The following is a 22303-nucleotide window of genomic DNA, read 5'->3' as shown; positions in this document are numbered from 1 at the left end:
CAGGGCTCACCCCCAGCAGGGTGGTGGGAGGGGGACGGACACTCGGCAGAGAAACAGACACTGTCCCAAACTCCCCACATCCCCCGCCTGTGATGCCCAGCGGACCTACAGAGCTACACAGACGCCTAAACACACAACCACACACCCCACACCTCAGCCTCTGGCCGCCGCACACACAAAGCCACACACACCAATTCCCAGGGAAGAACATCACACACAATCGCACCTGCCCCGGCAAAAATATACACCAGAAACAACCCCAGAAGCAAACAAACACCCCCCCCCTCAAAAGATACACTCAAACCCCAGAGAAAAACACCACAAACTCCAACACACAGTGCCCCCCGCACTATCCGCCCACACTCACAACTTCTGACAAACCCATTCACACTATAACGCAACCAAAGCCACAACCACACTCCTAACACAACAGCAACAAAGCCACACTCACACTATAACCTGAACACACACAATGCAACAGTCAAACAAAGCCACAATCAAACACACACAATACAAAAGCAAACACACGCACCATACACAAAATCACACACATAGGCTGCCAACACAAGGCACTCAAATACCCAGCGCCACAGACACGCAAAACAAGGCAGCCACAACATGCCGTGTGTGTGTGAGTGGGGCTGTGTGGGTGTGATTGTGAGGTGGTGGTGGGGTGTCACACAAACACAGATACGCCCCCAGTGCTGGCATGTTCTCGCTTCCCCAGCACCAGCCCAGGGGGATCCAGGCGCCCCCCAAATCACCCCACGGGGCCACCCCCACAGCTCCTGGAGTCAACCTCCCTTCCCCCCCCCCGCCCCCCAACACAGACCTGGACCCACACAGGAACGTCAGGCAGCTCCCCCTGCTGGGCAGGGCGGGAATTACAATAAAATAACATTTATTAACAAAACAACAAACCATAAATTATAATAAAATAATCATAATAATTAATAATATTAATAAAAAAACTGGGTCGTGGCCTGTCAGCTGCCGGCAGATGGGTGAGGGGCTGGGGAGGGACCCCCCGGGGGGACCCCAGCGGATAGGTTGAGTCGGACAGGCCTTAGCATAATGGGAAAATAAATTATAGACCTTCAAATCCACGGAGCTATTCCAGGGGAGCAGGGAAGTGAGGACAAATTCACTGGACTCCCAGCCGCCCCCTGCTCTAAGCACCAGACCCCCCGCCTCCCCGAGCTGGGGAGAGAACCCAGGAGTCCTGGCTCCCAGCCCCCCCCCCGCTCTAACCACCAGACCCCCCGCCTCCCCGAGCTGGGGAGAGAACCCAGGAGTCCTGGCTCCCAGCCGCCCCACTCGGAGTCTCCCCACGGGGAATTAGGAGCTGCTGGACAGCAGGGCCAGCATGGCCAGGAGGGCAGTGCCGCAGAGCAGGGCTGGTTGGGCCGCGAGCCCGTGGCCGGCCCGGCTCCTGGGGAGGGCGCGCGCCTGCATCCGGCTGTTGCAGAAGTTGCCACGGCAGCAGTGGGCCTGGACCCCGGCCAGGCGCTTGTAGACGGAGGTGTAGGGGGCATCGCACCAGGCCGGGGTGGCACAGCCCTTCAGCATGGTGCCCGGCCCCGTCAACTCTGGGGAGGGAGGGCAGGAGAGTGAGCTGGAGCCTGGAGCCGGCCCCCAAGCCCCCGCCCGCCCCCGTAGCGAGATACCCCCGGCCCCTCCCCCTCAGCCCCCCCACAGCACGGCACCCCCGCTGAGCCCCAGCTCCTGCCCCTCCCCCCCACCGAGCCCCCGGCCCTTCCCCCCCACGGCACGGCGCCCCCCGCCGAGCCCCTCCCCTCCATTGAGCCCCCAGCCCTGCGCCCCTAAGCCCCCCCCCCCAGCCTGGTGCCCATGGCCATGCCCCCTGCGGAGCTCCCAGCCCTCCCCCCCCACAGCACCACGCCCCCGCTGAGCCCCCAGCTCCTGTCCCTCCCCCTCCCCCCGATGAGCCCCCAGCCCTGTGCCCCCCCACGGCATGGCGCCCCCTGCCGAGCCCCCAGCCCCGCCCCCCATGCCCCCGGCCCCTCCCCCTCGCCGAGCCCCCAGCCCTCCCCCGCATGGCACGGCACTCCCTGCCAAGCTCCCGGCCCCTCCCCCTCGCCGAGCCCCCAGCCCTCCCCCCTCCCCCCCATGGAATGGTGGCCCCTGCCCCTCCCCCGCAGCACAGCACCCCCTGCTGGTTCTGCAGCTCCTCACCATGGCTCCCCATGGCCTCCATGCACTGGGTCATGGGCCCCTGGCACTGCACCGGGGTGACGTTTTCTGGGGCGCAGCCGTGGCTGGAGTTCCCTTCGCAGGCATAGCAGGTGACCCCGTTCAGGGGCAGGGGCGATTTCTCATAATCTGAGGAGAAACAGGGTCACAATGAATCACTTGGCAGCCCGAAAATCAGCTGGTGCCCCTCACTCCCGACCCGCAGCCCCTGCTAGCTCAGATCCCACCCCCCCAAGCTCTGCCGGTGCCCCTCACTCCCAACCAGCAGCCCCTGCCAGCCCAGCCCTGCCCCCCAGCTCTGCTGGTGCCCCTCACTCCCGACCCACAGCCCCCTGCCAGCCCAGCCCTGCCCCCCCAGCTCTGCTGGTGCCCCTCACTCCCGACCCACAGCCCCTGCTAGCCCAGATCCCTCCCCCCCAGCTCTGCCGGTGCCCCTCACTCCCGACCCGCAGCCCCTGCCAGCCCAGCCTCCCCCCCCAGCCCTGCCGGTGCCCCTCACTCCCGACCTGCAGCCCCTGCCAGCCCAGCCCTGCCCCCCCCAGCCCTGCCGGTGCCCCTCACTCCCGACCTGCAGCCCCTGCCAGCCCAGCCCTGCCCCCCCCCAGCTCTGCCGGTGCCCCTTACTCCCGACCCGCAGCCCCTGCCAGCCCAGCCCTGCCCCCCCAGCTCTGCCGGTGCCCCTCACTCCCGACCCGCAGCCCCTGCTAGCTCAGATCCCACCCCCCCTAGCTCTGCCGGTGCCCCTCACTCCCAACCAGCAGCCCCTGCCAGCCCAGCCCTGCCCCCCAGCTCTGCTGGTGCCCCTCACTCCCGACCCACAGCCCCCTGCCAGCCCAGCCCTGCCCCCCAGCTCCGCCGGTGCCCCTCACTCCCGACCCGCAGCCCCCTGGGTTACCGTGGGCGTCGTTATTGCACAGGGTGGAGTTGCAGCATTGAAGCAGATAGAAGTTGTCCCGGTTGTGGAAGCCCAGGGGCTCCTGGCACTGAGAGATCTGCCCGCAGCCTTTGATGCGCCGCTCGTCCTGGGGAAACTCTGGGGACAGAGAGAGCAGGGGTGATGTGGGGCCTCTAGGGGGCTCCGGCTCTGATCCAGCCCCAGGGCAGGGACTGGCTGGCTCAGGGGGGCAGGGAATGGGGCACGGGGCCTGTCCCCTCTAGGGGGCTCCGGCTCTGATCCAGCCCCAGGGCGGGGACTGGCTGGCTCAGGGGGGCAGGGAATGGGGCACGGGGCCTGTCCCCTCTAGGGGGCTCCGGCTCTGATCCAGCCCCAGGGCGGGGACTGGCTGGCTCAGGGGGGCAGGGAATGGGGCACGGGGCCTGTCCCCTCTAGGGGGCTCCGGCTCTGATCCAGCCCCAGGGCGGGGACTGGCTGGCTCAGGGGGGCAGGGAATGGGGCACGGGGCCTGTCCCCTCTAGGGGGTGCCGGCTCCCATCTGGCCCCAGGGCGGGGGTCTCGGGGTGGGTCCCTGCTCACCTTCGCCCATGGAGATGGCCGTGATGTCCACGCACTGCTCCCGGGGGTCCAGGCACCGGATCCGCGTCATGGAGGGGCCGGAGCAGGAGTGGTCGGAGGAGGAGCAGGAGAGGCAATCCAGGCTGGAGGTGGGGGGGAAGGAGCGCAGGGCTGTGCGGGGAGAGAGGCGGGGTGAGTAGGAGACAACGGGACCCCCCTGGGGACGGGGAACAGACTGGAGGGGAATGACCCCGCCGGCTCTGTGGACTGACCGTCTGGCACCCCCTGGTTGCAGAGGTCGGTAGCGCACTGCTCCTCCGCCAGCATCACGATCTGCCCGTGGGAGAAGAAGGAAATGGAATTGTTGGGTTTCCCCTCCACGTCGCAGCCCTTCTGGATCCGCTTGGAGACCTCGGAGTCTGGGGGGGGGGGGGTAGAGGAGAGAATCAGAGTCATTGGCAGGGCTGGGTCGGGGGAGCCCAGGGCTGGGCTGGCAGGGGCTGCGGGTCGGGAGTGAGGGGCACCAGCAGGGCTGGGTCGGGGGAGCCCAGGGCTGGGCTGACAGGGGGCTGCGGGTCGGGAGTGAGGGGCACCGGCAGAGCTGGGTCGGGGGAGCCCAGGGCTGGGGTGGGGGGCTGGGCTGGCAGGGGGCTGCGGGTCGGGAGTGAGGGGCACCGGCAGGGCTGGGTCGGGGGAGCCCAGGGCTGGGCTGACAGGGGGCTGGCTGGTCACTGGGGGGCACTCACGGGCGATCATGGTGAGGATAGTCGTGCGACACCACCCCTGCTGCTCCCCACAGTCCTCTGTCTCCTGGCAGCTCTGGTCCCCATCACAAGAGTAACATCGCAGGGCCGCCACTGGGGGAGAAACATGGAGGAATCGGAACAGAACCCACGAGTCCCAGCCCCCCCACCCCCGCTCTAACCACTAGACCCCACTCCCCTCCCTGAGCCGGGGAGAGAACCCAGGAGTTCTGGCTCCCAGCCCCCCCTGCTCTAACCACTAGCCCCCGGCTCCCCTCCCAGAGCCGGGGAGAGAACCCAGGAGTCCTGGCTCCCAGCCCCCCTGCTCTAACCACTAGCCCCTGGCTCCCCTCCCAGAGCCGGGGAGAGAACCCAGGAGTCCTGGCTCCCAGCCCCCTCCACTCTAACCACTAGACCCCACTCCCCTCCCAGAGCTGGGCAGAGAACCCAGGAGTCCTGGATCCCGGCCCCCCCTGCTCTAACCACATCCAGTCCCGGCTGATGGTGAATCAGAGCGAAGGGGAAATGAGTGGATGAGCTCACGTGTCCCACACTTAGAGGGGGCCCTGAAGCGCTGGCAAGGATCTGCTCCCCCAGGGGACTCCCGCCCCTTCTATAAGGGAGGGGACCCCCAGCTCACAGCTCTCAGCCCCCACCTGGCCAGGGAAGGGTCCGACTCCTGCCCCTCCCCCGCAGGGTTCTCCCCCCCCCCCGCCAGTTCCAGGATCTGACTCAAGACTTTGAGCCGGGACAAAACCGCCGAGCGGCTCCCCACGTCCACGTCCTGCCCTGCGCCCGGCCAGGCCAGATCCTGCAGCCACCGCTGCACATCCGAGCTGGGGAGAGAACCCAGGCGTCCGGCTCCCAGCTCCCCCGCTCTAACCACTAGAGCCCACTCCCCTCCCAGAGCCAGAGATAGAACCCAGGCGTCCGGCTCCCAGCTCCCCCGCTCTAACCACTAGAGCCCACTCCCCTCCCAGAGCCAGAGATAGAACCCAGGAGTCCTGGCGCCCAGCCCCGCCCCCCAGCTCTAACCACTAGAGCCCACTCCCCTCCCAGAGCCAGGAGAGAACCCAGGAGTCCGGGCTCCAGCCCCCCCACCTTGGCTCAGCAGCGCCCCCAGCAGGACGCAGCCCCACACGGACTTCATGGCCTCTGGGCTCGAACCTGCGATCTCGGCGCAGTGGCTCCGTCCGGCTTCTAGTCGATGTGCGCTGCTGTCCGGCGCGGGGGCCGCCTTATGAACCTCCCCCCGTTCCCCCCACCCCCCTGCGCCTGGGACACACCCCTCCCCGGGGCGGGGCGGGCTGCGGAGCCCAGGAGATGGGGCGGGGGCTCTTCGGGGAGGTGGGTTAGAGCGGGGGGGGGGGGTAGCTGGGGAGAAACAGCAGGGGGTGCTGGGGGTCCCCACGGGGAGGGGATGTGGGTTACCGGGGGGGCTCTTAGGGGAGGTGGGGTAGAGCAGTGGCATGTCAGGGGTCCGGGGAAACAGCAGGGGGTGCTAGGGGTCCCCACGGGGAGGGGCTGTGGGGTTATGGGGGGGCTCTTAGGGGAGGTGGGGTAGAGTGGGGGGAGTATCTGGGGCATAAACAGCAGGGGGTACTGGGGGGGTCCCCCTGGGGACGGGGGTTTGGTTGGGTTGTTCCCTTGGGGGGGCTCGAAGGGGGGTGTTGTGGTTACAGCATTGGCAGGAAATGGGTCCCAGCGGAGTTAACAGTTGGGGGGGCTGCCTGGGGAGGGGCTGGGGGTTACCCTGGGGGGTCCCTATCCACAGGGGGTTGGGGGAGGGGAGCTCCTAGGGGGAAGCAGGATATAGGGTTATGGGGGGGGGGGTGACCCTGCATCATGTCACCCCCCTGTGGCCAATGCCAGGGGAGGATAAAAGCTCTACTGCCGCTGGGCTGCGGACCCAAAGGGACGGGGCTCTCTAGCCCTGCTCCCCCCCCCCCCCGGGGCGCAGTGGAAGGAGGATCCCCCCCCTGAATACGGCTCTGGCCCAGCTGGGGCACCCCATGGACCTTTATGGGGTGCAGAATCCTGGGGCGATGGACCCCCTGTTACAGCAGCAGAATACGAGTGGTTTGAATGAGGGGGCTGGGACGCCTGGGTTCTCTCCCGGCTCTGGGAGGGGAGCGGGGGAGAGCGTGTGTGTGGGGGTGTTGGGGAGCCAGGACGCCTGGGTTCTCTCCCGGCTCTGGGAGGGGAGCGGGGGCTAGTGGGGGGTGTTGGGGAGCCAGGACGCCTGGGTTCTCTCCTGGCTCTGGGAGCAGAGTGGGGGCTGGGGGGGGTGTTGGGGAGCCAGGACGCCTGGGTTCTCTCCCGGCTCTGGGAGCGGAGTGGGGGTTTTCTCTGGTCTATGGCAGCAGGTCAGGCTGGATGGTCACAAGGTACCTTCTGGCCTTGGAGTGTGTGTGTGTGTCTGTGAGTGTTGGTGTGTGTGTGTGTGTGGGGGGGGGGGTGGCGTGCGTGTGACACGTGCCCATGTTTACAGAAATCCTCGGCTCGCTGGCGAAATGGAGCTGATCTGAGCCGAACACATCTGGGCCCAGACGCCCCCCCGCCCGCTGGGGTGGGGCGAGAGATTGTTCAAAATCACACCCCCCGGTTCTCGCACACACACACACACACACACACAGCCCGGTTCTCGCACACACACACACACACACACAGAGCCCGGTTCTCGCACACACACACACTCCAGCTCAAACACACAAACACACTGGTTCTCGCACACACAGACTCTCTCTCTCTCTCTCACACACACACACAGCCCAGTTCTTGCGCGCACACACACACACTCCAGCTCAAAAACACAAACACACTGGTTCTTGCACACCCAGACACACACCCTGGTTCTTGCACACACACACACTCTCTCTCTCTCTCACACACACACAGCCCAGTTCTCGCACACACAGACACACACCCTGGTTCTTGCACACACACTCTCTCTCTCTCTCTCTCTCACACACACACACAGCCCAGTTCTCGCACACACAGACACACACCCTGGTTCTTGCACACACACTCTCTCTCTCTCTCTCTCTCTCACACACACACACAGCCCAGTTCTTGCGCACACAGACACTCCAGCTCAGACACACACACTCATGCTCAGACACACGCACACATACAAACACCCTGGTTGTCGCACACAGACTCCCCTTGTCCCCCCTCCCGCGACTTGTTTTATGAAGCAAAAAAATCTGTCCGTGTTCAGCAGAACCCGGGAGCGGAAATTGGACAAAAAGACCCACAAACCACTTCCCCTTCCTGAGCCGGACAAAACTAGCCCCGGTCCTGCCCCCCCACGTCCGATTCCATCCCTTCCCATCCCCCCACAGCTTCCCACCCCCAGCCCCACGTCCTAGCCCCCATTCTCCTTCCTGTCGCCCCACAACTTCCAACCCCCCTCCCACTTCCCCTCCCCCACAGCCCCCTTCCTAGCCCCCACCAGCCCCACTTCCCACCCCACCCCACTGGCCCCCTCCCCCCCAGACACTGCCTGGGGTGGTTGTTTGCTTGTTGTTTGCCCAATGTGGCTGGGGGGTTAATGACCAGCCAAGGACGGGACTTTAGCCCCCGGCCTGCCTGCCTCGTTGCCCTGCCCCACGGTCCCAGCCAGGCTAGCTGGGGACTGGTCCTCTGGCCGGGGGAGCTGCCCCCCCGGCTTCCCCCCCGAGCAGAGCTGAGAGCTGACGAATCTTTAACCCCAAGGGGTTTTCTCCGCCGTGTTGCTCGGGCCTTTGAGTTCAATGGGGTCAATGCTTCGGTGCCACCCCCGGGCGAGACAGGTCGGTGGGAGGCCGGATGCCAGGGCGAGGGGTGGGGCAGAGAAAGTTGAGGGATGTGGCTGGGATGGCTAAACCCCAGCACAGTTCCCCATCCCAGACCGGACCCTGTTGGGCCAGGTGCCCCACTGATGCCCCCCCCCTCCGAGATCGGGGCCCCATCCTTCTGGGGGCTGCCGGGACACACGGCGAAAGCAGCCCCTGCCTCCAGGAGCAGCCAGCCTGAACAGACACAGCAAGGCTCATTCTCCACCATTCTACAGCGGGGGAAACTGAGGCAGGGGGCCTCCCGGCCTTTGCTCCTGGTCACAGGGGGAGTTTGCGGTCGAGCTGGGCCAAGGACCCAGGTGTCCTGCAGCCCAGTCTGGGGCCCTGCCCACAAGCCGGCCCATCAGCCCCCCAGTTGCCACACAGGCTCCTGGGTGCCAGAACCCCGATATGTGAAGCAAAGGGGAGGGGAGAACCCCCCCAACCGTCCTGCCCCATTTCCACCCCCCAGGGCACCAGGCCTGTGCGCATCACTGAGACGTGGCTTTAACAGGAAAGGAGAAGGAAGTGCCCAGCGCAGGGTGAGATAATTGCGTTATGGGTCAGCCAGTGACCTCATAATGAAATTAGTCTTGGAGGGAAGTGGGGTCTAGTGGTTAGAGTGGGGGGGAAGTGAGGCTGGGAGCCAGGACTGCTGGGTTCTCTCCTTGGCTCTGGGAGGGGAGTGGGGTCTGGTGACTAGAGGGGAGGTGGCGGCTGGGAGCCAGGACTCCTGGGTTCTCCCCTCACAGGGCTGACTCACCTACAAGAGGCCCCTCCCCTCCCCGAAACCCAGGTCAGACTGAATCACCGGGAATTCCTGACGTGACATCTGCACCCCCCACCCCCAGGCATTGCTCACGTGCTGCCCCGCCCCGGGGAACCCAGCCCCCCCATCCAGGTGGGGTTCCAGGGAGGGGGGGCAGGGTTATTTGGCTCCCACTGGGGCTCCTTCCACTGTCCCCCCCTCCTGTGCCCCCTAATATTCCTGCCCTGCTGTCAGTGCCAACCTCCTGCTTCCCATGGGCCCTCTCCCCACAGGCTGTGCCCCCCACAGCCTGAGGCAGTTGCTATGGCCCTCTGCAATCCCCTGGCAAGCCCCCCACAGCGTGCCCCCAGCTCCCCCTCACAGCGTGCCCCCGGCTCCCCCCCCCACAGCGTGCCCCCAGCTCCCTCTCCCTCCCCGCAGTGTGCCCCCGGCTCCCCCTCCACAGCGTGCCCCCAGCTCCCCCCTCACAGCGTGCCCCCAGCTCCCTCTCCCTCCCCGCAGTGTGCCCCCGGCTCCCCCTCCACAGCGTGCCCCCAGCTCCCCCCCCACAGCATGCCCCCAGCTCCCTCTCCCTCCCCGCAGTGTGCCAGGCGGCAGAGTCAGGCCCTGCCTGGCAGGGTGTGCAGAGGGGCACAGGTGACAAGCCAGGGCCGTGCCCCACGGCAGGCTGGGGGGGTGTGCGCTCCGGCCTCTCCCAAGAATTCTCCTGGTCCCAGCCCAGCCCCAGCGACTCACATCCCAGCTCCCCGTGCCAAGCTATAGGGAGCCAGTGTGTGTGTGTGTGTGTGTGGGGGGGGGGCTGTTAGCCAGGACTCCTGGGTTTTCTCCTGGCTTTGGGAGGGGAGTGGGGTGTAGTGGGTCAAAGCGGGGGTTGGCTGGAGGCCAGGACTCCTGGGTTCGCTCAACAGCCCCCACCCAGGAGCCCTTCAGCAGTCCCTCCCACAAGGCCTCGGCCGCTTGTGGGACCGGCTCTTGCCACAGGAGGCGAGGGGAGAGCTGCTGCAATCTGCCAGCCGGGGGGGGGGGGGGAGGCGTGTCCAGGGCCTCATGGGAACCCCCAAACCCCCGAAACTCAGCCAGGGCCACTCATCTCCTAGCAACTGACCTGCCTCGGCCCAGGGCGCCTACCGGGGGCAGAGCCCGAAAGTGCAGGGGGCTCGGCCCAGGGCCAGGGACCCCTCGCTGGCAGGGTCCGTGGAGCTGGGGGGCACAAGGGGGACCCCAGGGCTGAGGAAAGGGAGGAATGTCTCCGGGGGGGCGGTAGGGACGGACCCTCCCTCGCCCCATCCCAGGCTCTGTCAGTCGAAGGCAGCGGACGCGTAGGAAGGAAAACTCTTTATTGGGCGTCCTGCAGGCAGGGGGCGCCGGGGGGGGGCGGGGGGCAGAGCAGGGCTCTGGTTCCGTGCCTGCACCAATGGACAATAAGTTAAACATCAACTGGGAGTGGGGGTCGGTGGTGGTTGGTAATCCGTCTCCCCAGGGCAGTAAATGGCCCCGTCGGCAGCCAACCAGCTGAGGGATGAGACCGCGCCCCCCTTTCCCCCCCCAGCATGGGGCTCTAAGAGGCAGGGGGCAAACGGGAGAGACCCCCCCCTCCATCCCCAGGGGCTGTTGTCTGACAGGGTAAAGTTCCTCCGGAATAAATATTTAAGCCCTAGGAGACTTCATAGATAGCAAAATAAACTCTGTGTGTGTGTGTGTGTGCGTGTGTGTGCATGTGCGTGCGCACGCTGCCTGCCTTGTGTGTACTTGTGTCTGGGTGTCTGCGAGGTGCGTGTGTTCGGATAGTGCAGATGTGTGTGTTTTGTGTATTGGAGCAGGGGTGTGTATGTGCGTTTGTATGTTGTCTGCCCATGTGGCCATATGGATGTGCGGTCTGGCAGTGCTGGGTTGTGTTGTTGTTGTGTTATGTCGCACCCCCTCTTCTAATCCAGGCCTTTAACAGGCAAAAAAACCCCAAACCCTCCAGCATCTCAAGGGTTAACGGATCTAGTACAGGGCAGTCTACAGTGCTAGATAATCTATACGTATCTACCTATAGAGTGGATAGGGCCCCTCAGAGCAGCAGCCACTACGGGAGCTCCCAGCCCCCTGTTCTATAAGGGAAATCTCCCTCTGCCACTAGCACTACGGGGTCTATGACACACGGGGGGGAGCATTTTTGATTCCAGCCAGCAGGGAGCGATGGTGTCACCTTCACAGATGCACCCTCAGACAAGCGCAAAGAACCCAGGTGTCCTGCTCCGGTACCGGCCAGGGCTTTCCTTCCGCTCGGCGGCAGGCTCTCGGTGCTAGGGTGGCGCCTGGGTTCTCTCCCTGGTTCTGGGCAGGGAGCAGCAGGGTCTAGTGGGTTAGAGCAGCGGGGCTGGGAGCCCGGACTCCTGGGTTCCGCGCAGGGCTCAGTGCAGCAGTACCGCGAGCAGGAGCGTGAGGGTGACGAGGCCAAAGTTGCTGCCGAGGCCAAAGGCTCCGCTGGGGTAGGGGGGACGTGGCTTCCCTGGGGTGTTTGCGTACAACCAGTCGCTGGTGTTCTTCACCAGCCCCTCCACTGAGTCCAGCCCCGGGGCGCTGGCGTTGCCAAGGTGACCTCGCAGGGAGCTGTTGGGCATTTCCACGGTGATGGGGAGGGAGATGGTTGGCCAGTCCCGGTCACCCTCGGTGCGCTCCAAGGAGCCCTCTTGGCCGACCGGAGCCACTCCCGGGCGCTTGGTGCAGAGGGTCTTATTCTTCCCCCGGTGGGACCTGGCTCCGGCTCCTCCGGCGGCCAGGATGGTGCCGCTGGGGCTGGCTGGGGAGGCGCTGGGCTGGCTGGAACTTCCCTCCTTGTCCTCAGAGAAGAAGCTCTCATTCTGCCTGGTGGCGAGATGGGGGATGTGGACTACGGTGTCGATCCGGTTGCCGGGGGAGCCGGGAGTCGACCCGCCGGTGCTGTGAGTGGCGCTGCCCTCGGCCACGAAGCTCTCTCTGGCTGACCCGGTGCGGCTTTCGGTGCCGGAGCCACCTGCAGGAAAGAGAGATGGTGAATCGGTGGCGCCGTGGCCAGCTCCTTCGGCAACAACCCTGTCGCCGGGGCTCACCAGGCTGCTGCCGGCACCGGACGGTGCATCGGCAGAGCTGTGGCCGTCTCTTTCGGCAACAAAGACCCTGGCACTGAGAGCTGTGCTAGCTCCGATGTGGGCTGACGACTCGGTAGAGCCGTCACCGTGGTCCAGCCGCGGGGAGTTGGTGCTGCCAGCGGAGACAAAGGCCTCACCGGTAATGTGGTCCCGGGCAGAGTAATTGGTTTCTTCCTCGCACTCCTCTTCCTCATCGTCTGTGTGGGCCAGGCCGCTGCCGGCTGGAATCTCCCGGGCGTTCTCTGGTGTCTTGTTGGTGTCGGGCTCCGAGCGGCTGCTCCCGTCCAGGACGATGGTAGCGGGGCCGCCTGTAGCCCTGGGATCGGGGTGAGGGACGCCCGTCGGCCGCGAGGCGTTGCTCTCGGAAAAGACCCCTCCCGCACTGAAGGCGTTGTCCCTGGAGCCGGCGTTGTTGCGGTCTTCGGCAGACGCGGTCCCGTGGCCGGGGCGCGGGGTGACTCCCTGTCCGCCTGTAGGCGACGCGGCGTGGTTCCCGGCGACAAAGGCCCCTCCCTCCTCCAAGCCCCGCCCTTCGGAACTCTCGGTGGTCTTCGCCTCCCGGTCGCCGTGGCTCCCTGCCAACGGAGGGTGGCCCCCAGCAACGGGGACCACGTCCTCCTCCTCCTTGTCTTCCTCCAGGATGCAGTCTGGCTTGGGGGTGGGGGAGGGGTGGCTGGGCCGCCCCTCGGCCACCCGCCCGTCCATAATGCGGGTGTTACAGAGGCTCCCGGTGCAGCAATAGACCTCGGCGCCGTCCAGCTCCTGCACCAGGGCCAGCAGCGAGCTCTGGCACATGGCCGGGGTGGCGCAGCCCTTAAAGGTCACCAGGACTGAATCGGTGCCACCTGCAGGCAGGAGGGCAAAAGGTCAGGATTCCCCAGAGCCAGGCATCACCCCGCCCTGGGGCCGGATGGGAACCGGCGCCCCCCGGAGGGGAAAGCCGCCGCGTCCCAGTCCCCGTCTCGGGGGCCAGATGGGAACCGGCGCCCCTCGGAGGGGAAAGCCACCGCGTCCCAGTCCCCGCCCCGGGTGTGAGACGGCGCCCCCCGGAGGGGAAAGGCCCTGTGTCCCAGTCCCCGCCCCGGGGGCCGGATGGGAACCGGCGCCCCCCAGAGGGGAAAGGCCCCGTGTCCCAGTCTCCGCCCCCCCGGAGGGGAAAGGCCCCGCGTCCTGCTCACCGGGGCGGGTGCGGCCGATCCCCTCCAGGCACATGTTGTGGTGCCCCATGCAGGGCACGGTGGCGCTCGAGTTGCTGGCGCAGCCGCCTCCGTCCTGGTCCACACAGCTGTAGCACTGCAACCCGTTGTGCGGCTCGGCCTCCACGTGGAAATCTGGGGGGAGGGGATCCATGAGCCTCTCGGTCTGATACCCCCAACCCCTCCACCCCCGCCGATCAGGCCCCCGGGCCCATCTCCCTGGCATCCCGCCTCCTCTCTGCTCCCCCCCCCCGATCAGCCCCCCGGGCCCATCTCCTCGGCATCCCACCTCCTCTCTGCCCCCCCCGATCAGCCCCCTGGGCCCATCTCCCTGGCATCCCACCTCCTCTCTGCCCCCCCCGATCAGCCCCCTGGGCCCATCTCCTCGGCATCCCACCTCCTCTCTGCCCCCCCCGATCAGCCCCCTGGGCCCATCTCCTCGGCATCCCACCTCCTCTCTGCCCCCCCCCGATCAGCCCCCCGGGCCCATCTCCCTGGCATCCCACCTCCTCTCTGCCCCCCTCCCCGTCTCAGTCACCCGGGCCCGTCTACCCAGCATCCCACCTCCTCTCTGCCCCCCCCGATCAGCCCCCTGGGCCCATCTCCCTGGCGTCCCGCCTCCTCTCTGCCCCCCGGGCCCGTCTCCCCTGGCGGGTACCCGTGTCCAGGTGGTTGCAGAGGGGCGTGTTGCAGCAGCGGGCGTGGATGGCGCGGGAGCCTGCGTGGAAGCCCAGCCCGTCCTGGCAGCGCGGGAGGCTGGCACAGCCCTTCAGCTTCATGTTGGTGAACTCACCTGGGGGGGGGGGGGAAAGAGCCATCAGGGATGTTCATACCCCCCCCAGCACTCCAGTTCTCCCCTCCCCCATCCCTCCCCCTCTGCTTTCTCCCCCCACCCCCCCAAGGGGTTCTCCCCTCCTCCACCTACCCCCCCCACCCCCAGGGACTCCATTTCTCCCCTCCCACAGATACCCCTCCCTCAACTGCCTTTCTCCCCCCCACCCCCAGAACCTCCAGTTCTCCCTCCCTCTCCCTCCCCCGCACTGCCTTCCCCCCAGCGCCCCGGTTCTCCCCTCCCCCAGCTACCCCCCACTGCCTCCGTTCTCCCCTCCCCATCATTCCCCATCTCTCATCTCCCCAGCCTCCCTCCCTCCCATCGCCCCTCTTTGCCCCCCTTACCCAGCGTGCCGGTGATGTCCAGGTCCACGCACTGGTCCTGTGTCCCAGTGCACCCCAGCTGGGTGCGGGCAGAGGGGGGGCACCAGGTGCCCTGCGAGGTGCAGGCGTGGCAGCTCAGCTGGTTGGGGGTGGTCGGCTCAGGGGCTGTAGGGAGAGAAGGGAGGAGTCAGTGGGGGGAGACAACGTTCACCTATGGGGGGCAGAGTGGGAGGTGAGGGGCACTGGGGATTCGGGGGGAGGAGGGCAGGGTAGGGGCAGTAGGACTGGCAGGTGGATGTGTTGGGTGGGGCAGGACAGGTTGGGGCACTGGGATTGCAAGTGGGGGCAGTCGGGGGTAGGGGGGCAGGCGGGGTGGGGGCAGGGGACTGGGGGACTGGTGGGGGGTACTGGGGAGGCTGCAGATGGGCTGAGGATAGGGCAGGTGGGGACACTGCAGGGTGGGACAGAGGCTCTGAGGTGTGGGGTTGCAGGCGGGAGGGGCACGGGGATGCAGGGTGGGGGCGCTGGGAGTGCAGGGTAGCAGGCACTGGGGGGGCGCGGATGCAGGCAGCAAGGGCGTAGGGGATGCAGGATGGAGGCACAGCTGGGGACACTGCGGGTGCAGGGGGGCTCAGTTAAGGTTTGGGGCATTGCAACCGACCCTGGCAGTGCCGGGCGCTGGGGGCCAGGTGGTGGGGCTGCAAGCGGGGGGGGGGGGGGGGGGGAGCAGGGTTGGGTGCATGGGGAGCAAGAGTGGAGTGGGGGGATGGGTGGGGTGCAGGGCGCTCGATGCACTGGGGGGCAGGGGGCGGGGGCAGGGCCCTGGGGGGTTCTGGAGGGAGTGCAGGGGGCGGGGGGCAGGGCCCGGGGCGGGTTCGGGGGGACTCGTCCAGGCTCACGGCGTTGCAGCGGTCCCCCGGCAGTGCCGGGCGCTGGGGGGGCCCTGGGGGGGTGCAGGGGGCGGGGGACAGGGCCCTGGGGGGGCTCTAGGGGGGTTCACCCAGGCTCGCGGCTTTGCAGCGGTCCCCCTGGCAGTGCCGGGCGCTGGGGGGGCCCTGGGGGGGTGCAGGGGGCGGGGAGCAGGGCCCTGGGGGGGTGCAGAGGGCGGGGGTCAGGGCCCTGGGGGGGGCTCTAGGGGGGCTCACCCAGGCTCGCGGCGTTGCAGCCGTCCCCCTGGCAGTGCCGGGCGCTGGGGGGGGCTCTGGGGGGGTGCAGGGGGCGGGGGACAGGACCCTGGGGGGGCTCTAGGGGGGCTCATCCAGGCTCACGGCGTTGCAGCGGTCCCCCGGCAGTGCCGGGCGCTGGGGGCGGTCTGGGGGGGTGCAGGGGGCGGGGGACAGGGCCCTGGGGGGGCTCTAGGGGGGCTCACCCAGCCTCGCGGCGTTGCAGCCGTGCCCCGGCAGTGCCGGGCGCTGGGGGGGTTCTGGATGGGGTGCAGGGGGCGGGGGGCAGGGCCCTGGGGGGGGGCTCTGGGGGGGTGCAGGGGGCAGGGGGGCAGGGCCCTGGGGGGCTCTAGGGGGCTCACCCAGGCTCGCGGCGTTGCAGCCGTCCCCCTGGCAGTGCCGGGAGCGGTAGGACAGCGCCAGCAGGTGCGAGCTCAGAGCCAGCGCCTCGTCGGGCCGGGAGCGGCGGGCGCAGCCCTTGGACACGGCCTGGAAGCGCAGGAAGGCTGCGGGGGGAGACACTGGTGAGAACCTGCCCGGGCCCCTTCACAGCCCCCTCCCCCCCGGGCAGCCCCTTGTCCCCTCCCGCCCCAACCCGTCTATTGCCCCCCCGGCAGGACACCCCCAAACCTGCCTGGCTTTGCGCCAGGGGACCAACCCCCCCAGGAGAGACCAGCCAGACCCCCCTCCCCTGGGAATCCCTCCCAATAGGGCACCCCGCGCCCGAAACCGCCCCCCCGAGACACCGTTCCTATGGGGCAAGGGGGCAATTGCCCCCCCTCCTCCAGATAATGGTCCCTCTCAGATTTTAGCTGGGTCTATATGCCCCCCACATCCCTTTGCATGCCCCCAGTGCCCCCGACCTTGCCTGCCCCCTGCCTTGCATGCCCCCCGCCCCCCACCCTGCATTCCCCCCCAGTGTCCCCCGCCTTGCATGCCCCCCGCCCCCCACCCTGCATTCCCCCCCCAGTGTCCCCCGCCTTGCATGCCCCCCGCCCCCCACCCTGCATTGCCCCCCAGTGTCCCCCGCCTTGCATGGCCCCTGCCCCCAATCTGCATGCCCCCCAATGACCCCGCACCCCGTCCCTGCATGCCCCCCTCCCCTCGGACTTCACAGGCTGTGATACAATCACATCCCATTTTCTATCTGCTGTAACCCCGCCCCCCAGCGCCCACGGGCCGGTCCCTGCCCCCAGCGTCCCCCCGCCCCCGGGACTCACACACGGCGGCGCTGCGCACAGCTGTCCGACAGCTGGATTCGTCCTCGCTGCAGGTCACGTCTGTCTCCACGGAGCAGCCAAACTCCCCCTGGCAGGACTTGCATTGCAGGCAGGAGACTGGGGGGAGATAGACAAGGACATCAGAGCCAGGAACCCAGGAGTCGGGGCCACCAGCCCCCTCCCCTCTAACCACCAGCCCCCACTCCCCTCCCAGAGCCGGGGAGAAAACCCAGGAGTCCTGGCTCCCAGCCCCCCCTGTTCTAACCACAAGCCCTCGATCCCCTCCCAGAGCCAGGGAGAGAACCCAGGAGTCCTGGCTCCCAGCCCCCCGCTCTAACCACCAGCCCCCCGATCCCCTCCCAGAGCCGGCGAGAGAACCCAGGAGTCCTGGCTCCCAGCCCCCCCTGCTCTAACCACAAGCCCTCGATCCCCTCCCAGAGCCAGGGAGAGAACCCAGGAGTCCTGGCTCCCAGCCCCCCCCGCTCTAACCACCAGCCCTCGATCCCCTCCCAGAGCTGGGGAGAGAACCCAGGCGTCCTGGCTCCCAGGCCCCCGCTCTAACCACCAGCCCCCCGATCCCCTCCCAGAGCCGGCGAGAGAACCCAGGAGTCCTGGTTCCCAGCCCCCCCCCCCTGCTCTAACCACCAGCCCCCACTCCCCTCCCAGAGCTGGGGAGAGAACCCAGGAGTCCTGGCTCCCAGCCCCCCCTGCTGTAACCACCAGCCCTCGATCCCCTCCCAGAGCTGGGGAGAGAACCCAGGAGTCCGGGACAGGGGCTGGGAATGGCGTGGGTCTGTTGTTGCTAGTTCTGCTCCTCCTCTCTGGGCGATTTGTACCAGTTTCACCTCCCTGGAGGGGGTGAGAGGCGACGCTGGGGTGTTTATCTGGGATCCGGGACAGCCTGTTCCTGGGGTGGGGCCACCCCAAAGCTTCCAAGCCGGCTGAGGGGGGAGGGGAAGTTCTCCCAAGAGCGCCCGGGCTGCTCAGGGAATGGGGCACGGGGCCTTTCCGCACTAGGGGGCGCTGACCCTGATCCGGCCCCAGGGCTCAGGGGGGAGGGAACGGGATAAGTTTTATCCCAAGCTCGGGCAGGAGCCAGGATTCCTGGGTTCTATGTATGGCTCCCTCAGTCTTTCAGGGATGCCGCCCCATGCCTCAGTTTCCCCACCTGCATAATGGGTGAGCCGATCCGCACGGCCCCAATTCCCAGAGGATTTTTGCCATGAGTGTTTCCCAAGTGGTTTGGGAGCCCCCCGGAGCTGCTCTCTCTCGGCCCCCTCAGCTCAGCTCCCGTTGACGCCCCTAAAGTCCCTCCCCCCCCACCCAAGAGCTTGGAAACCTGGCTTGGGGGGGAGGGGGGAGTCGCTCGCTAACAAGCGGCCAGTCCTCAGCCCGGGCTGGGGTCCTTCCCCTGCAGCCCAACCCCCCCCCCCCAGGCTCAGGATTGTCCCTCCTCCTCGCCTCTCCCAACCATATCAAAAGTTTGGGGAACCCCCCCCTCCCCGCTGTGCCAGGTGCTGCACAGACCCCACCTGAGACCAGGGGGCTGAATGGCCCCGAGTGCCATTGGGGTCCCATCGTGCAGGGCGCTGCGCGGCCACACAGCGAGAGACAGCCCCTACCCAGGAGACCTTCCAAGGCAACCAATGGCAGGATCCTTCGCCCCATTTCACAGACAGGGACTCCAAGGCTCAGTCGCTCTTTGGAGAGCAGCTGGGAACCGAACCCAGGCGTCCTGATGCCCTCCTCCCCCCACAGCCTGCCTGGCCCTCCTGGTCGGTTCCGCCCCCTGCCCCCGGGGCTCCTTTACCTGGGGCGAGCAGCGCCAGCAGCGGGATTAGCTCCAGCACCCTGGCCATGGTGAGAAATGTCGGGTGCTCCTGTCGCCCGTCCTGCGTCCGTCTGTCCTTCACTGCCAAGTCTGAGAGCTGCAGTGAATCAACCCCTAAATACCCACGCTGGGCCCTGCCTCTCCGCGGGTGCCACCCAGCTCGGCCCACATGGCAGATCCGCCGTGGGCACCCAGCCAGCGACGCCGCATGGCTCGTTGGAAGGGCCAGGGGGTAAGACGGGGCCCGGAGCGGGCGGGGTGCACGGCTGGGGCCCGGTGACTCAGTGGGGAAGGGATGGATGCCGGGAGCATCCCGCCGGAGAAAGGGGAGCTGGGCGGGTGGCTCAGGGTTGGGGAATCTGGCCAGGCCGGCTGGGGCAGGTGGGGGGCGGCTGGGATGGAAAACATGAGCGAGGGATGGAAAGAAAGAGGGGTGGAGACATTCGGTGTGCTATTCATTGCTCCCTGCTCGTGTGACCCCCCCCCATGTGACACCGGGGTGAGGTGGGGGAGAGGGACTGGGCCCAGAGAGCTCCTGAGAGGCAGGGAAGGAAAGAAAGAGAGACACAAAGAAGGGGCAAGAGAGGAAGAATATAAGACAGGAATTGAATCCTGGCTTCCTTCCAGCTCCCTGGCTCTAACCACTTGATCCCACTCCCCTCCCAGAACTGGGGATAGAACCCAGGAGTCCTGGCTCCCAGCTCTAACCACTAGCCCCCACTCCCCTCCCATTGCTGCAGATAGAACCCAGGAGTCCTAGTGCCCAGCCCCAAGGAGGACGTAGGGGAACCAGCCCAGGTATCACAGGGTTTCCTCTGCCTCAAAGACTCCTCCGTTGCTCTCTGTGTAATCCCACCAGAGCCTGGTTGGAAGTGGGTTGGGGGTGAGAATCAGGACTCCTGGGTTCTCTCGCCCCTCCCAGGGCAGCAGGCCCTTTTATCCCCAGCACGAGTCTGTGCCCCACGTTGAGCAGGTGGAAGCTGCCAGCCTGGCCGGAGCGAGACAAAAACAGCCTCACCCCTGCCCGGGGCACTCTCACCAGGTCGCTGAAACTGGGACAGGACACGGGGCTCCATGAGCAGGCCTCAGTCACTGGAGTCCTGCCCCTGCCTGGGAGAGCCTGGGGGTGTTCCAGCCACCCTCTGGCTGGGGGTCAGGACGCCTGGGTTCTCTCCTTGGCTCTGAGAGGGGAGTGTGGGGGCTGGTGGTTTTAGAGCAGGGGGCTGGGAGCCAGGACTCTTGGGTTCTCTCCCCAGCTCTGGGAGGGAGCGGGGGCTGGTGGGTTAGAGCAGGGGAGCTAGGACTCCTGGGTTCTATCTCCAGCACTGGGAGGGGAGGGGGGGCTAGTGGGTGAGCATGCGGCAGGGGGGCTCTCTGCAGAGTCTTCAAAAACTGAGCCTCTAATAAATCCACTGGGTGGTTCTTTCTCCCCCTCAGAGTGCTGGTCCCGGCTCCCTGCAGCCCCTCCGGGGAGACACGCTGCCGTTTGTCTTCCCCTTTGCCATCTTCCAGGGCTCCTCCCCAGAGCTGGCTGCATTGCAGTGGCACTAAACAGAGCGCTGGAGCTGCACGAATTCCCTCAGCCATCTCTGGCCCCATCTCTTCCCCTGTGAGCTCCGTCCCCCGGGTTACTGGCCCTGGCACCTGGCTCCTGCCACCCCCCCAGCTGTTTACCCTCGCCTCCCGCCTCAGGCCCCCGGCTCTGGCCTGTGTCTCTCGCATGTGCAGCCAGCCGGGACTTTCCCCCGCCCGCCCCAGGAACGCAGGAGCCCGGCTGGGGCCAGGCCTTACAGATGTGACTCTGGCCTGGCCCTCCTGATTTCCCCGTGTCCTCCCCAGGCTCCGGTACCTGCTTTTCCTCCCCTCCTGTTCAGTCCCTGTGCATTGTAATGGGTGTGTCCCCCTCTTCCACCTGCTGGGTCTGCTCCCCCCGGCTCCCATCGCCCTGCGCCCCAGCCAGACCCCCAAACAGCCGCCCAGCGCGGCCAGAGGACGTGGGCTCCGCAGGCTTGGGGCTACCCCCAGCTTTTCAGAGCCATGGTGGGTTCTGTCGCCCTCGTCCCCCTTAGGTGCCGGGGGAGAGCAGCTACCCCTGCTGGTCCCATCTCACTCCAGCTGGGAGGGGTGGGGGAACCTCCTTCTGTCTGGGCCACGGGGCTTTCCCCTCATCTCTTTGGGATGCTGCATCAATGGGGGGGGGGGGTGTCACTTAAGGATCCCATTTACTGCAGCCCAGCCAGCCTGCCCCCCCCACACCTATGTCTTGCTGTGTGCCCCAGAGCAGCCATAACATTCCTACCTCCCCCGCGTAACCACACAGAGTACAAAGGGAAACTGAGGCACAGGTGGGTCTCATGAAAATATTGCAGAAACTCCCCCCTAGGCCCTAGAGAGCTAGGGCCCGAGCAGGGAGCCCCGTGATGGTTACGTGGGCGGATGTTTGGAAAAGGGAGACAGGCCAGAAAATGAGCTGGGAGCGGCCACCCTAATCCCTGGCCATAAACCCGTGAGCGGCCCGGAACCTGGGCTGGCCCTTCCTGCCGTCAGCCCTGCAGATGTCGGCATCTCCTCTGGGGGGCAGGAAAGAGCCAGGTAGAAGCCCCAGGGGTACAGCGGGGGGAGGCAGAACTCTCCCTAAAAGCAGCATGGGCAGGTGGAAATGAGAGCCCGGATGCCTGGGTTCTCTCCCCAGCTCTGGGAAGGGTGTGGGGTCCAGGGGCTAGAGCCGGGGGGGGGGGTGTCAGGTGTATCAGTCTGAGTTGTGGGGAGAATTCCTTCCCAGCCCCACATCCGGCACTCAGTTTGATCTAGAGCACAACCTGGATTGCCCTGGAGGAGCTGAGGGCAGGAGCCCAGCCTGGCCGGGGCTGAGCGTGGCTGCTCCCAGGGGAAGGCGAAAGAAAACAAAAAAAAAACCCTTCTTAAGCCCTGCAAGAGGCAACCCGCCCACCTGGGAGCGGCTTAGAGCAGGGGGCGAGCTCATGGGAAGACGAGAGTGAAGCGAGCTCTGCGCTGGCCCACACAGGGTAACAGCCCTACTTCTGCTGCCCCGCAGAGGGAAGCACCCTCTTAGCTCAGCATTGAGGGCTCAGCCCTTCCACGCCCACGAGGGACCGGGCTTGATCCCGTAATCTGCTCCCTGCGTAACACAGCCCAGAGACAGGCCCTGAATTAACACGAGCGGAGGGTTAAAAAACTACCCCAGCCAGGTTTAAAAGTCGCGAGCGCAGCCGCATCCACCTCCACGGCCCGCAGGAAAGTGTCCCAGGGCAACTACTCTGCTGGTTACAAACTGACGCCTTATTTCCACGCTGACTCGGGCCGGCTTCACCTTCTGGAGCCTGTCAGATCTGCCCCCGCTCGACGGAAGAGCCCGTGATCAGAGACGTGTCCCCCCCGTCGGTACCGAGACACGGGGATCGCGGCCCCCCGAGCCGTCCTTGGCTTAAGCTGAAGAGCTCGAGCGCCTGGCGTCGCAGAGAGCCTACGTTCTCCCCCAGGACTCCTGGGTTCCAGCCCCAGCTCTCCCCCGTCCCCTGCAGCCAGCCAGGTCCACGCTGCACCCTGGACCAACATTTCAGCTCCAAGCACCCCCCCAAAAACGAGGCAACACTGGCCCAGCAGG

The 22303-nt window shown here is 66.6% G+C and overlaps 2 protein-coding genes across 2 annotated transcripts; both read right to left on the bottom strand.

Annotated features, from left to right (window-relative positions):
* Positions 1-1252: 1252 nt before the first annotated feature.
* LOC128827147 (urokinase plasminogen activator surface receptor-like) lies at positions 1253-5618 on the bottom strand. The gene is made up of 7 exons (XM_054010908.1): positions 5512-5618; positions 4414-4524; positions 3940-4086; positions 3689-3838; positions 3110-3247; positions 2197-2343; positions 1253-1589 (listed from the first exon to the last, which is right to left on the bottom strand). Exons 1-7 carry the CDS (start codon positions 5558-5560, stop codon positions 1339-1341), a joined length of 993 nt encoding a protein of 330 aa, XP_053866883.1. The 5' UTR covers positions 5561-5618; the 3' UTR covers positions 1253-1338.
* A 4724-nt stretch (positions 5619-10342) lies between these two features.
* On the bottom strand, positions 10343-18729 carry LOC128827138 (uncharacterized). The gene is made up of 8 exons (XM_054010898.1): positions 18658-18729; positions 16848-16964; positions 15990-16133; positions 14486-14629; positions 13968-14102; positions 13292-13444; positions 12251-12958; positions 10343-11998 (listed from the first exon to the last, which is right to left on the bottom strand). The coding sequence occupies exons 1-8, from the start codon at positions 18704-18706 to the stop codon at positions 11397-11399; spliced, it is 2052 nt and encodes a 683-aa protein (XP_053866873.1). The 5' UTR covers positions 18707-18729; the 3' UTR covers positions 10343-11396.
* Positions 18730-22303: the final 3574 nt, after the last annotated feature.

This window comes from Malaclemys terrapin, chromosome 21 (genome assembly GCF_027887155.1).
Source record: "Malaclemys terrapin pileata isolate rMalTer1 chromosome 21, rMalTer1.hap1, whole genome shotgun sequence".
Classification (NCBI taxonomy): domain Eukaryota; kingdom Metazoa; phylum Chordata; order Testudines; family Emydidae; genus Malaclemys; species Malaclemys terrapin.
Note: the sequence above shows the minus strand (reverse complement) of the source record. Positions and strands in the feature narration are given on the sequence as shown.

What these genes read in the sequence shown, in the direction of transcription:
- LOC128827147 (XM_054010908.1), bottom strand. Translation starts at nt 5,560, where the DNA reads ATGAAGTCCGTGTGGGGCTGCGTCCTGCTGGGGGCGCTGCTGAGCCAA. An exon ending in GGGGGCGCTGCTGAGCCAAG is followed by an intron (nt 4,525 to 5,511) that starts GTGGGGGGGCTG and finishes TTTCTCCCCCAG; the next exon opens with TGGCGGCCCTGCGATGTTAC. An exon ending in TATCCTCACCATGATCGCCC is followed by an intron (nt 4,087 to 4,413) that starts GTGAGTGCCCCC and finishes CCCCCCCCCCAG; the next exon opens with ACTCCGAGGTCTCCAAGCGG.
- LOC128827138 (XM_054010898.1), bottom strand. Translation starts at nt 18,706, where the DNA reads ATGGCCAGGGTGCTGGAGCTAATCCCGCTGCTGGCGCTGCTCGCCCCA. An exon ending in TGTGCGCAGCGCCGCCGTGT is followed by an intron (nt 16,134 to 16,847) that starts GTGAGTCCCGGG and finishes CTCCCCCCGCAG; the next exon opens with CCTTCCTGCGCTTCCAGGCC. An exon ending in GGACATCACCGGCACGCTGG is followed by an intron (nt 14,103 to 14,485) that starts GTAAGGGGGGCA and finishes CCCCCCCCCCAG; the next exon opens with GTGAGTTCACCAACATGAAG.